The following is a 15,469-nucleotide window of genomic DNA, read 5'->3' as shown; positions in this document are numbered from 1 at the left end:
ACAACGTACATTGGAGTCCACAGAATACCGTTGTGAAAACGAAAGAATAACGTCGTGACTATGGGTGCGTTGCAAACAACCAATCGTTTGCAAACCGTTTGTACAGCGATTCGCCTCACAACGGAATACTATATTTCATCCGCTTGCAATCGCATCAATGGGTGGATGAGGTCGCTTCGTTCTAAAACCAAAATGCCGGCTTAGGAAAATTTGAATTCGACAGGCTGAACAAGATTGTTCGGCTGCCAAACAAACAAACAAACAAATAAGTTTGTTTCACAGGTTCAGTGTAGTCATTAACAATCATTACTTCATCACTCGTCATCGAGACTCTCCTATAATAGCGCCAGACGAGGAACGGTAATCGCTCCGCCATTTTTTGGAGAGCAATGAACACTTCGAGTTGTTGCAAACCCGGAATAAGTGATTCATTTGCTTATTCTAAGCGATTTTCGGCTTGCAACGCACCAAGTGTGAAATTGTTAGTCGGGTCGACGAGCTAGTACTGCAATATCAAAAGAAAACCTCTGATTGTCCAGCAAACAAGGTCAAGGCCTTTGATGGAGGGACTGTGATTGTCTGAATTATCAGCTTTATGTTAATGGTAATTACCCAAAACTTGAAGGTAGGTGTCACATACCAAAGTAACCACAACAGAAGAATAGTTTGTTTTGCAAAACTTTATTCCTCCCCTTAAGATATAAGTAACCCCAATACCTATACTAAACTAATTCTACAGGTGCAAATACAACTAACTAATCTAATTACCTAACCTAGCTACATATACAGTTCTGTCTACCACTTAAATTGCTAAAGTTCTAATACTACTACTACTACTACTAACTACACTAAAATCCTAATACCCTCACTAATATAGATAATGATTACATATAATCCCAATCAGAAACTAAACAATTGAACTAAATAACAATAAAGGAATTAGCCACTCAGAGAGAACACTTTCTCTTTACAATGTAATCAGAATGTCAGTGCACTGTGGTTCCACTTGGTGACGTCATGGTATTTGTGTGGTATCCCTCACACCCAGGCGATGGTTTCCCTCACGGAGTTTAAGGGGCCTGTGTAATGGTTGATGGCTGTGCCATCCACATCTCACATTACTAGGAGATACATGCTCCTTGTACAACAGGGAAGACTCTTGTCTGTCTCCTTACAGGCGGAGATACTACCCCTCTCCTTACTTTAAGGATAACCGGCCAGTTCCGGGACACTACAATACAATATAAGTAACTACAGTTACTCAGTAAGACATGTGTCAATGTCTTATACTTTATGCATGTACTTTACTCCGATTTACATATTTGAAAGTGGAACAGTTTTTGTGGAACGATAACATTCAAATTTTGAATGGCTTTGTGGCTATATAGTGTTACAATATGCACATATATCTAGAAATACTACATCAGTAAAACAATTTCTTGCTACATCTACTCAATCAATAAATACAAAAGTAATAATGATAATAAAAACTTACGCCAGCCAGCGTGAGATGCAATCCCATACAAAAGTTGAACCCATACAGGTGAACACAGTGGTGATTCTGGCTGACTGTGCAGATTACTACCCTTCCTCACTATTTATATTGACCTCCCATACCCAAGCTACTCAACACCTCTCTATTGTTTACAAATTAACACCCCAGCTCTCTGGCCATACCTGGTCACGCTTCCCTGAACATAACCCTGTTCCCATAGTATTACCGAACATAATCTAACAACAACTCCCAACAATATATAACACACTCTAACAATACCATACTACATCTATTTACAGTACCATAAACTAATTATATAAACGAAATCATCTGTGATCTTGACAGTAGGAAGCATCGGCTAAAAATATACCCTATTTGTATTTTCAACCAGAGCCTGGACAGCAGCGGTTGTAACGCGAGAGGTGTGTACTGGACCATTGTCATGATGTAGAAGAATACCACGTCTGATCTTGCCCCGGCGCTTCTCCTTGATTGACTGTCGCCTTTGCCTCAACAAGTTAGCGTAATATTCTCCATTCATTGTTCTTCCTTTTGGTAAGTAATCTATGTGGATGACGCCTTTGCTATCCCAGAAGACTGTCACCATTACCTTTTGCACTGATCTGGACGCTTTGAACGTTTTTATCCTGGGAGAAGTGACATGTTTCCATTCCATGTATTCATGTTTGCTCTCAGGATCATAGTGGTGGATCCAGGTTTCATCACAGGTTACTAGCCTAAAGTGAAAATCTTCTGGATTCTTGTTGTATCTGGTTAGCATGGAGTTGCTTATGGTGACCATTGTTTGCTTCATTTCATCTGCAAGCATTCTTGGCACCCATCTTGCACCCATCGAGATGTTCACAAAGAATTGTCTCGATGGATCCGTGTGAAATGCCTGTGGTCTCCTCTAACTCGTGGAGTGTGATTCGACGATTTGCACAAGTCTATGCACTCTGTAAATGTTTTCTTGACTAGTGCTTGTTGTTGGGCAACCTGGACGGGGCTCATCTTCAAGACTCTCTCTACCATTCTTAAATTCATTGACCCATCGTTTGATGGTAGCAGATGAAGGGGAAGACTTCCCATAAACTGCTGAAAGCCTTACTTCAGTGTTCTTCGCCGAGTTCCTTCAAGAACTAAAAACTTAATTACTGCTCTATACTCAATTTTATTCATTTTCACTGCCGTGAGGGGGGTCTCTTTCTGTCAATGTGAGCTGTTCAATAACTTTGAGAGGAGGATACCAAAACTTATATATCACATCAGCTACACCCCAAGGTTCAATGTCGTACCATAGGCTGTGACACAGGAACATGAAGTTAGAAACGGATTCGGGATTCGGGATTCGGCATTCGAATCCCGAATCTGAATATTTTGTTCACATTCGGGATTTGAATCCCGAATCTGAATATTTTGTTCACATTCGGGATTCAAATCCTTAATTTAAATTTCTTTATGTATGTATGTATGTATGTATGTATGTATGTATGTATGTATGTATGTATGTATGTATGTATGTATGTATGTATCTCTGTAGCTCTGTAGCTCTGTAGCTCTATGTATGTACGATCTATGTGTCTCTGTATCTATGTATCTATGTACCTATGTATCTATGTATCTGTGTATCATGTATGTATGTATCATATATCATGTATGTGTCTATGTATCTATGTGTTCATCTATTTATGTATCTATGTATCTATGCATCTATGTATGTATATATGTATGTATCTATGTTTGCATCTCTGTATGTATCTATTTATCTATATATCTGTCTATGGGTCAATGCATCTATGTATGTATGTATGTATATATGTATGTATGTATGTATGTGTGTGTGTGCGTGCGTGCGTGCGTGCGTATGTATTTATGTATCTCTGTATGTATGTATCTATGTATGCACCTATGTATCTATTCATGCATCTATGTATCTATATCTGTATCTATGTATGTATCTATGTCTCTATGTATCTATGTATCTGTGTATCATGTATGTATGTATCATGTATCGTGTATGTATTCTATGTGTGCATCTATGCATGCATCTATGTATCGCTGTATATATCTGTGTATGTATCTCTGTATCTATCTGTGTATCTATGCATGTATCTATGTATCTGTTTATGTATCTATGTATCTATTTATCTGTCTATTTATCAATGCATCTATGTATGTATGTATGTATGTGTGTGTGCATGCGTGCGTGCGTGTGTGTGTATGTAGATATGTATGTAGATATGTATGTATGTATCTATGTATGTATCTATGCATCTATCTGTGTATCCATGATTCTATGTATCTATGTATGTATATCTATATCCATGAATGTTTTAATTTTAGATTCGGGATTAAAATCTTAAAAACATGAACACCCAAACCTACATTTTTCCATATTTCAGCCTCAACATTGACTTTTCTTCAAATTCGAGTTTCGGTATTTGAATCCCGAATCTGAATATTTTGTTCAGATTCGGAGTTATGAACAACAATGTCAATGTACATTATCTCACCCCTTCTAAGGTACTAGGGGCCATTAGTAAACCTGGGTATCGTAAAAACATGAACACTCAAACCTACATTTTTCCATATTTCAGCCAGAATGGGGATTCGAATAATTTTGTACGCTATCCAAAGAGTGATTAGACACAACGAGAATGGATACTGTGGCACCATTCATAAGGAACAATGCATCAGTTGTCTGAACCCACGTTATAGATGTTTTGTGGGTATAATGAACAAATAATATTTTTATATGTCCTCTTTCATGTTTCTAAGACAGTGTAAATGCATCTGTAGTTACATTCTTCTCTTGTCAAATGTTCTACAAGTATTTAAGAAATTATATGTTATTGTGTAAGAAGTCAATGAATTGGTGACAACAAGAAATATTACAGATTTTAGCTAGACGTTCACAATATTTACGCCAGTTAAACATGACTGACCTTCCCCAAATCGGTTGATTTCATTAATGTATTTGCGCATTTCAGTGATACGTCGTTGTTTGCAACTTGGCATTTTCATAATTAGAATAAAACGTTTCTTACAAATGAAATTTCGTCATTAGTTCCGTGAAAGATAATTTTAAAACAGAAACGACGCGGTTAAGAGGAGACATTTTCAAATCATAGTAATATCAAAATCGTGAAATCGTGATTGTAATTACTAACAACATAAACTACAAACCATACGCCCATATACACACATAACGTTTGGATTCAAATGCTCAAACCCGAATATGAAGAAAAACCAAAGTTGAGGCTGAAATATGGGAAAATGTAGGTCTGGGTGATCATGTGTTTACGAAAGCCAGGTTTACTAGCGGCCCCCAGTACCTTAGAAGGGGTGAGATAATGTATGTTGACACTGTTGTTCATAACTCCGAATCTGAACAAAATATTCATAGATAGATACACAGATACACAGATACATAGATACATAGATACAGAGATAAATGGATAGATACATAGATAAATAGACAGAAACATGGATAGATACACAGATGCATAGACACACAGATACATAGAGACATACACAGATACATTTATGATACATAGATACCTACATAGATACATTCATAGATACCTACATAGATACATTCATAGATACCTACATAGATACATTCATAGATACCTACATAGATACATTCAAAGATACCTACATAGATACATTCATAATTACCTACATAGATACATTCATAGATACCTGCATAGATAAATTCATAGATACCTACACAGATAGATACATAGACAGATACGTAGATACAGAGATGCATACATAGACAGATATGTAGATACAGAAATGCATACATAGACAGATAGGCAGATACAGAGATGCATACATAGATACAAGATGCATAGATACGTAGATACGAGATGCATACGTAGATACGTAGATACATGATGCATACATAGATACATGGTACATACGTGATACATACGTGCTACATGATACATACATGATACATACATACATACATGCTACATGATACATACATGATACATACATACATGATGCACACATGCTACATGATACATATACACATGCTACATGATACATACATTAGACATGATACATACATGATACATGATACATACATGGTACATGATACATACATGATACATACATACGTGATACATGATACGTACATGCTACATGATACATACATGATACATACATACGTGATACATGATACATACATACATGATACATACATACATACATACATGATGCATACATACATACATACATACATACATGCACACATACATGCATACATACATATATGCTACATGATACACACATGATACGTGGTACATGCATACATGATACATGATACACACATGATACATGATACATACATACATGGTACATGATACATACATGATACATACATACATGATACATGATACATACATACATACATACATACATACATACATACATACATGATACATGATACACACATGATACATGGTACATGCATACATGATACATGATACACACATGATACATGATTCATACATACATGGTACATGATACATACATACATGATACATACATACATGATACATGATGCACACATGATACATGATACATACATACATGGTACATGATACATACACACATGATACATGATACATACATACATGCTACATGATACATACATACATGATACATGATACATACATGCTACATGATACATACATACATGATACATGATACATACATACATACATACATACATACATACATACATACATACATCCCCTCGTAAGTAGGACATTGGTGAAGCAAGGGGAACACAATTAGTAGCACATTAGTTATCTTATTATCAGGATGAGACGAGAGTGAATATGTACTTAACTTAATATATTTACAGAGTGTATGTATTTACACTCAAAGACCCGGCTCCTGCTTATGCCAATTGCCAGCTGAGGGATATCAGAAGCTGCAGCCATTACTGTCTCCGGCGATGGTCAACGCAGGTTACCAGTGAATGAGTGATTGGGTGAGTTAGTTTAGTTTCACGTCGCTGATTCAGTGAGTGAGTTAGTTTAGTTTCACGTCGCTTCATGCAATATTCCACCTGGGGAGTCGAAACCGGCACTTCGACGTGACGAGTGAAAGCTTTAACCGCTAGCCTACCCCATCGATCCTGTAACCTTGAGAAATAAAGGGGGAACCCCACAATCAATTTGATCGTTTATGAGCGCAGTTTCAGATCAAATACATCTGCATAAAAGTTGCATTTTGACGAGGAGAAAGACGATATTCGTTTCAATATGTGTTTACAGTCTTTGCCTTAAGACACAATATCACGCCACACTTCTCTAAAAATCAACATTGCGTTTCTCTCATTTATAAGACTAGCTATATATATATTTACATAACATAATTATCGGGCCGAGTCGTGGATGCGTCCCAGGAAGATTTATCGGAACGTGCACCCTGGAAATATCGAGGATAGTTTGAGAAAGTTAACACTGCCGACTGTGAATGTCCGACTGTGGCCAAACAAACCTTTGAACTGTATATAGTTATATCCGATCAAGATCGTGTGTATGGTTTTCACTGTTTTGAGCAGTTTTCCAGCAAATTCACGTATGGCACCTTAAATATGTTATTACCTACATAAATGAAGGGGCGGTGGGGTAGCCTAATGGTTACAGTGTTCACTCGTCACGCCGAACACCCGTGTTTGATTTCCAACATGGGTACAATGAGAGAGAGAGAGAGAGAGAGAGAGAGAGAGAGAGAGACTTACGAATTCCAATGTAAGCGAAATCAATACAGTTCCATTTTTACCAAACTTTCCCTCCACAACATCCTTTTCAGTATCCATGAGCACAGCTTTTAAATATTCCATAAGCCTCTTTACCTCTGTTTCAAGTCTCACTTGATCAGCCTCTTTCTATGTTCAACTGTTCTGGTCGAGGAAACAAATCAAATGATTATTGACTATTATACCCGTCATTTTACGAATGTAAGAGCAGAGAACAGAAGGTCTGTAGAATGTGGCTTCAGTCAGATCGTTCAACAGAGAATGCGCAAAGCACGGCAAGACAATGTTTGGTACGGCAGTACGTAAATGTCCTTGAAGCATTGATTTTTAGGCTGTCACAGTTTTCCTCAGCTTTAGTTACCTTTCTAAACCGTCCCTATTATAAACCCCAGGATCACTTATTCTCTGTCAGTGGTTTTCCCTTTCACCTTGGGCATTAATCCAATATTTCCCCATATAAATGATTGCTTTTATTTAAAACAAAGGTGATGCATGTTACATGTTTACCACCTTTGATGGAAATCCCCTTTGATCTTTTGTCTGAAATCAGTGTAAATAATGAGAATGCCTGCAGCTTGTCAATGGATATATATTCATCACAAAAAAGTGGAGAAGGACAAAATAAACCAAAAAAAAAATAATAATAAGATCACCCGAACCCTCTCTGCTGCATTTTCATTCTAATCTGTAAAAAATAATAAACAAAAAGTAAACACACATACACACAGAGGATGGCGGGTGTGTTAGGTAACGTCAGCTGCAACATAAACTGACGAGCAAAGAAAGTGCTCAGTAATTGTTGCTACTATGCAGTAAAAGTATTAAAGAACATTGATTGTATCGAAAGCAACCATGATGTTTCATGTTGCCAAAATGCAACCAAAAACATTTGTACGTGTTTTGCATGTAGTGTCGCAAAATTGTGAGTATTGTCCCATGCGCGAACAGTTTTCGTACCGAGGGTATAAAACCTGTTTGTCGTGAAGACTGAACAATCAACTGACAAAAACCTCACGAGAAAATTCCAATACTAACGTTGGCTCACCGAGAACTGGTCACAGGAATGTCATAAACGGGTACTTCCAACAGATATATTTCAAGGACATTGGAATGCACAATACAAACCGAAATATGGGCCAACCGACCACTGTCTGGAATGGCCTGACCGTCTGCAGTGCTCATCATTACATCGTTGTTTATTGTTACAATGTCATTTTGCTGATAAAACACGTGTACTGCAGTGTGCTTCAACATACATCCATTTCATCAAAGGGTTTGGCTATTTTATCGCACTGGAAGAAACACAACTTGTGTACTTCCTTTTGATCGTCAGTTTACTTTCCACCATCTATAGGGAATTTAACAGTTATCAGATACCGTTTCACCATACAGAGTGATTAATAATATCCCGAAACCACAGTATATAGACTGTATTACACAAACATTACTCTATAGATCTGTCAATACCACAAATGTGAACATATTGGTGACGAAGGCAATTTGTTTCACCTAAGAATCATAACGAGTGTTTTGTTACTGCAGTCTGCTTGTAATTACAACATAATCATTGAATGCGTTTTTTAAATCAATATCGTCGTAGTTCTTTGTCGGTATTTAAACCTGGATCGCTTGCTTTGCCTTGCACATTCTCTGTTGAACGATCAAATTGATTATTCGTATGTGTGGTGTTTGTCGTAGTGGCCATCTTTTCTCGATGGTAAATCTCTACTGAAGTTGACCATCGCCGGAGATAGTAACAGCAAAACGCTATGCTGGTGCAGCTTCTGATGTCCCTCAGCTGGCAGTCAGTGCTTGTCTTGCATCACCAGGAGCTGGGTGAGTGTGAAATACGTGATTTCATATACAGTTCAACAAATGTTAATACATGTAAGAAGTTATTGTACATTTCTGCCATTATTTTGCTCTCTCTGTCACTCTCTCTCTCTCTCTCTCTCTCTCTCTCTCTCTCTCTCTCTCTCCGTTCGTATGTACTAATACATGTATGTAATAGTGAAATAAATGTACAATGGAGCTGAGTAGTAGGTTGATTTAAATTTCAATAGTGAAATACATTTTCTCACTTCTGCAGGTAAATTGTTCCACAGTGGAATCGTCGATGGGAAAACGAATCGTGAGAAATTTGTATCTCTATATATCTCTCTGTAACGATAGATAGATAGATAGATAGATAGATAGATAGATAGATAGATAGATAGATAGATAGATAGATAGATAGATTTTCCTATAGTGGCTTCTAATTTGATATATTCGATTTGAGTATGTGTAAGATCTGATATGCCGTAAATGAAAAGAATAGATTGTGTAGTCATAGAATTAAAAACACATACGTCCTGAATAGCTTTAAACATGCTCTTTCTGTGTTAATTGTATAATGAGCACTCTAAGAAATATTGACGTGCATTTTCGCTAGGGTTATCACATGCGCACGGTGGGTAAGTGATTAGCCCTACTTTCTACAGATAGTAACTTAATCTGCTAGCTCCGTGACATATGTGCGTACATAGCATTAGTACTCCTAATACGTTAAAGGTCACATGCAACAAAATAAAAATTAAAAAAATAATAAACACAGTTATCACTATAACAAAACAAATAAACAACATTATAAGAGTACAATCACGAATCAACAGGGAAATAATTTGTACTGAATAATTTGGCTTGCTTCCTTCGAAATGAAGCACCCGGAAGGCTTAACATGGTCAGGGCGGGTGGGTGTGCACTGTAACGAAGACTTTTCACTGACTCGTTCATTTGCCCATACACTAAAGGTTCATTGAGAGTATATAGAGATAAGCTGTTTGATGGGCATTTTAGGAGTATGGTGAGTAGTATGGAAGCAAGATTTTTTTATGGATAACAGCTTCCTTTATTGTATATGATGCGATATTCGATTTCGGTATGGATTCTCATACCGCTGTCAAACAAGAGCACGGGTGTCAATAAAACAGACACTGAGTTTCGTCTGTGACAGAGACAACTTGTCATAATCAACATAGTTTTCTATGTTTCCCCAGGCATGTATTAAAACACGTCTGTTTTCAAACTGAACAATTTTTAACAATAAAATTAGTACTTCTAATGCTGCACTATCTTGAAGACTTGTATATTTATTACTGCAGACCCAAGATGCTCGCAATCACAAGAAACATCTCTAGCTCTCCAACTTTGACCGTAGTGATATTCCTTGCTAGCATCACTTCCTGTGTTTTCACGAGTCGCCTTGCCCGGTTCAAGCCGTGCAAGCCTAATCGCTGCTCATGCAATATGGGCGCAGCGCAGCTGGTGAAACCATTTCCCCCCTGCGCTGGGGTAAAATTAGTGAATTGTTTGAACTCAACGTTATTTTTCAACTTTATAAGTTAAATTTGCATTTATGATGATTTGTTACTGTAAGTCCAAACCAAAAAGAATCAGAATCTGCAAAGTTGTGTCTTTCGTTTCATGTGACCTTTAAGAAATCTATAGTGGAACTGAGTATTAGGATGTTTTATGCTCGATTCAAATTTTGATAGTGAAGTACAATATCTCACCTCTGCAGACAAACCGTCTATGGAAAAACGAGTCGTGAGAAATTTTTGTTCTTGTTCTTGGCAATGAGATACTGCCAGAAGTTCTTAAACAATAATGACTCCAGGAACCCAAGTATTAAACACTTATTTCTTTCAGGACCCGTGAAGGCCCGAGGTAGAATAGGCCTTCAGCAGCCCATGCTTGCCATTTGAGGCGAATATGCTTGTCGTAAGAGGCGACTAACGGGATCGGGTGGTCAGGCTTGCTGGCTTGGTTGACACACGTCATCGGTTCCTAGGTGCACAGATTGATGCTCATGTTGTTGATCACTGGATTGTCTGGTCCAGACTCGATTATTTACAGACCGCCGCCATATAGCTGGAATATTGCGGAGTATAGCGTAAAGCCAAACTCACTCACACTATTTCTTTCAGGGTGACTGGCCTTGCTCTTTTGAGTGAGTTTAGTTTTACGCCACTTTTAGCAATATTATAGCAATATCACGGCGGCAACATCAGCAGAAATGGGCTTCACACATTGTACCCATAAGAGGAATCGAACACGGGTCTCCGGCATGACGTGCGAATACTTTAACCACTTGACTACCCTACTGCCATTGCAGAAACTGGGAGAGATGGCTGTAATGGAATGCCTTCACTGACTCACATTTCAGTTAACCCGTGTTCGATTTCCCTGATTTTCAGTTAAGGCCATCCACCATCCAAGGCCAGGTTACATGGCATTGTCAGGAATGAAGCGTTATTGTCGCTTGTGCTGCTTTTCTATACTCTGACCTTGGAGGTCACTTTCAATTTGTCTTTAAACCTGTGTGAGACATAATTTATGTGCTATAGGTAGTGCAGACTCGCAGATACCTGCTTATTGAAACACTATTGATGTCAAATTTCTTCTGTTACGGTGAATAATTTGCTAAGAAATCCCCTCAGAACCAGCAAAATATAACACTGACAAGTCTAAAATTTTCAGAAATATGTATTCAGCAAACAAGAGCAAGATACAAAGGTACACAATAGAGGTTTCATGTACGATCCAACTGAGTCAAATCTAAACTAATGAGTCACATATATAATTTCAACTCACCAAAGTCTTGGTTTGCAACAAAATTGCAAAACCTTGAAACAAATTTCACACATGGTCTGCAATGTCAAACGAATTCTATCTCGGACAAGCCCCCAATTTTGTTACCGTGAATAATTTGCCGTGACAAAAGATATAAGAAATCCCCTAAGAACCAGCAAAACATAACGCTGACAAGTCTAAAATTTTCAGTAATATGTATTGAGCAGTCAAATAGCAAGATACAAAGATTCCCAAAAGCGGTTTCATGTAGGATGCAACTGCGTCAAATCTAAGCTAATGGGTCACAAATATAATGTCAACTCACCACAGTCTTGGTTTCAGAGTGAGAAACAGTTATACGGCGAATGGTCAGGCAGCAGTTATGTAGGTCAAGCGTAGACGGAGAAGCAGGCCCATTGATGCACTCAAGTTCATCTGTGTGTGTCCTTGTCGTCACAATAACTGATACATATACACAATAACTGATTCCTGAACACTCGAGCACAATACGACCATCGCCAGAAGGGTAGGCGAATGATGTACTCCAGTTATTCGAGTGAGTTTCTGCCGTCACGTCCAATTTGGATTCGAATCTGAAAGAAGAATCGTTTTAAACCAAATAGAGAAATGGAAGTGATGTAGCAGAAATATCGTTGTTTCCGTTTAAAAAGTTGATATACTCCATCTGGGGGACAGGATCTCGACCATGTCAACATCGACATAGCGTTGGATGTTTGTGAGGACTATTTTCTGCCTCATACAGCCCAGTTAAATATTACCACTACAAAAGACATTGAGTCTTGCTTGCTTTCTGACAGCGCACAAATGTGTTTTTCATTAAAACTGAGGTATGAGACCTGTGTTTACTACATGTTGAAAATAACCTTCATTGTCAAGGTTAATATACACAATAAAAGTATATTCTTTTCTTCAGACAAAAAGTCAAGTCGACCAATGCAAAGCTAGATATATGTCAGATTTAGTTAAAAGTGAGGATTGTTTTAAAATGCAGTTAATGTTCTTTACGTTATTGGTATTTTAAAAGAAATGGATGTAATTTAAAATTTCGTTGACAGACGTATTTTCAGGATTAGCACTTTAGATTTGTATCAGTACATTAGATTAGATTGTTGGCTGTATCCTCAAAGTGGGTTAAAGTATCTTAAAAGTATTGCCCTCGTGAGAGGTCCTAAACCATTTAATCGTAAATAGATGTGTTCTTTTAAAATATGGCATGGTTTCTTTAAATTGGTGACAGCTGAAAGTATGGTGTAAATCTAGTTAGGGTCCATGAAGCAAATGGTCCATGGACCTTAATATGTTGATCTACATTCAGTTGTTTTATATCTCTAGCCCATTTTTATATTGTACCGTTGAAGTTAGAAATAGTGTTTAAAGGTTATTTGCTAGTTTTAATTGTACATCTGTGACATATTTTCTTTCCCATAAGTAAGTATCAAAGTGTTTATCACATCTACAAATTTTACAACTTTCATAGCCACGATATGACTAAATTAGCCCACTGCCTGTGAGACTTTAAATTTTAACTCACTCACTCATAAAGGTAAGGTCTGAGATCTGTATAAGATGGTAGAGGACGGTTATAGAATTTCATAGGTGGGGGTGGGGGTGGGGGTGGGGGTGGGGTTGCGACTCACAGATCCCACCCCTCCCTCTTGATCCGCTCCAGTGGGTTAGTTTTTACTGCATGTCGAGAATGACCTTCAATCTCGGAACCAACATTCCTTAACGTACTGTGGCATATCTTAGTACAGGTAATGACGCCAGGGCCAATTTCATAAAGCAGAACTGTAGCACACAATAACAGAGGACAGTGGGACTGATAGTTTCCCAATTGCCAGCGTAAATGCACATATTTTTCATAGTCTCTTTCACTACAATAGTGAGTACGGTATTACGCATCTTTCAGCAATATTTCAGCAACGTCCAAGCTGGTGACACCATATATATGTTTCACGCATTGTGTACATTGGGGAATCGAACCCATGGCCAGGTCCGGTATGACGAGCGAATGTTTTAACCACTTGGCTGTCCCACCGCCCCTTTCACTGAGGGGAATTAAGAAGAATGTACATGTGAATGTGTCCACTGGTGGATAACCAATGCCGGCTTGTATCATACCGTTAAGCATTCTTCGTCCCAGATACCAATCAAAGCATGAAGCGAATGTACCACCATGCATACACTACGTACTTGTCATGCGTAATATGTACACAAAGAACTTAGTTAAGCACCCCCTCCTATCTCACGATAGAATGATCCCCGATTGTAACCCTTTGGAGTATATCTGGGACATGATTGGTCGTCGTGTGCAAGAAAGAGACCCCTGTACAGAACCTGGCCCAGTTGGAAGTGAAGTGGCCCAGTTTGAAGCTTTACGTGAGGAGTGGAGTAGGCTGCCCCTTCAGAAGAATCAGGAGGCTGACAGGGGTATGAGGATGAGAGTGCCGGCTGTCTTACAGCCACAGAGAGGTTACACTTGCTACTGACCTTGAATCGTGTAAGACATTAGAAATGAAAGTTTCATGTTCCCATTCACCAAGAAATTCAGAATTACTTTCCAGGGCCATACATGTACATACTTTTTTGCATTTTGTATGAAAATCGGTGTTTTATTTTCAATGAGTTGTTACCATAACAACAACATTGATTCCATTCAATTTGTTTTTTTATTATGATTCAAAGAAACATACGAGTTAGAAACCCCATCTTTTCCCATCGTGGTCACCACGAGCAGTTCTATGAATGTGTTGAAAAGCTATCATTGCAAAAAATACAAGGCGTGCTTGATTTAAGTTCTCTGTGTATATTTCAGATGTACACTTCGGCCGCCCGTTGGAAGCATCAGGTATTTCCGTCATGGACTACAACATCGACTCCTTTACGGAAGAGAATCTGCGGACAATCCTGGTAGATACGGAGGCGATGCTGGAGCCTCGTCTCAATGTCCTTCTCTTCTGTCACGTCACTTCCGCTGTTTCAGTATTTAACGAGCTGGTACGTCAAGAAGTATATAGAGGATACTAAACGACCTTCCTTGTAAACCATTTTCATCAAACTCGTTGATGATTTGGTGTCAAACGAGCAAAAGCGAGTTTGATACTAAATTTCTAACGCGTTTAATAGAAATGGTATTTCGCGGAAGCGAGTTTAGCATTCTGTTTATTGCTCGTCAGCATAAATTGACAGAAACTACGGTGAAACTGCCTACAGAGTGAGGACTCTCTGCTTTTCGCAGAGTGTTGAAATCCCACATCAATGAACACGGTGTGTGAAAAATTGTTTGTAACGTTTTGTGTTTGATAGCATTTCATTGCTTTGTTTCGTTTTTGAACATTCGTAGTAAATTTGTAGTAAAAAGTTATGAATGAAAAATGTAGTTCCACATTCCAATGGGGACATGGAGGTCATGATCGGACAACACGCGTGCAACATATGATTTCATTGCACGCGTGCAACATATGATTTCATTACACGCGTGCAACATATGAGTTTTGTGTACTCGCTTATGTTTCACTGTATGGATAATAAATATAGATACGAACCGCTGAGAAAAC

At 38.2% G+C, this 15,469-nt stretch overlaps 1 protein-coding gene across 1 annotated transcript in view; it reads left to right on the top strand.

The window, feature by feature from the left end:
• Nucleotides 1–9,049: 9,049 nt before the first annotated feature.
• The window catches only part of LOC137271681 (probable glutamate receptor), a 44,345-nt gene continuing 37,925 nt past the window's right edge, over nucleotides 9,050–15,469 (top strand). Inside the window, exons 1-2 of the mRNA XM_067804106.1 lie at nucleotides 9,050–9,116; nucleotides 14,728–14,909. Of these exons, the coding sequence (XP_067660207.1) occupies nucleotides 9,050–9,116; nucleotides 14,728–14,909 (249 nt within the window). The remainder of the gene's footprint in view (nucleotides 9,117–14,727; nucleotides 14,910–15,469) is intronic.

Source organism: Haliotis asinina, chromosome 2 (assembly GCF_037392515.1).
Source record: "Haliotis asinina isolate JCU_RB_2024 chromosome 2, JCU_Hal_asi_v2, whole genome shotgun sequence".
Lineage (NCBI taxonomy): Eukaryota > Metazoa > Mollusca > Gastropoda > Lepetellida > Haliotidae > Haliotis > Haliotis asinina.
This window is presented reverse-complemented; position numbering and strand designations above follow the sequence as displayed.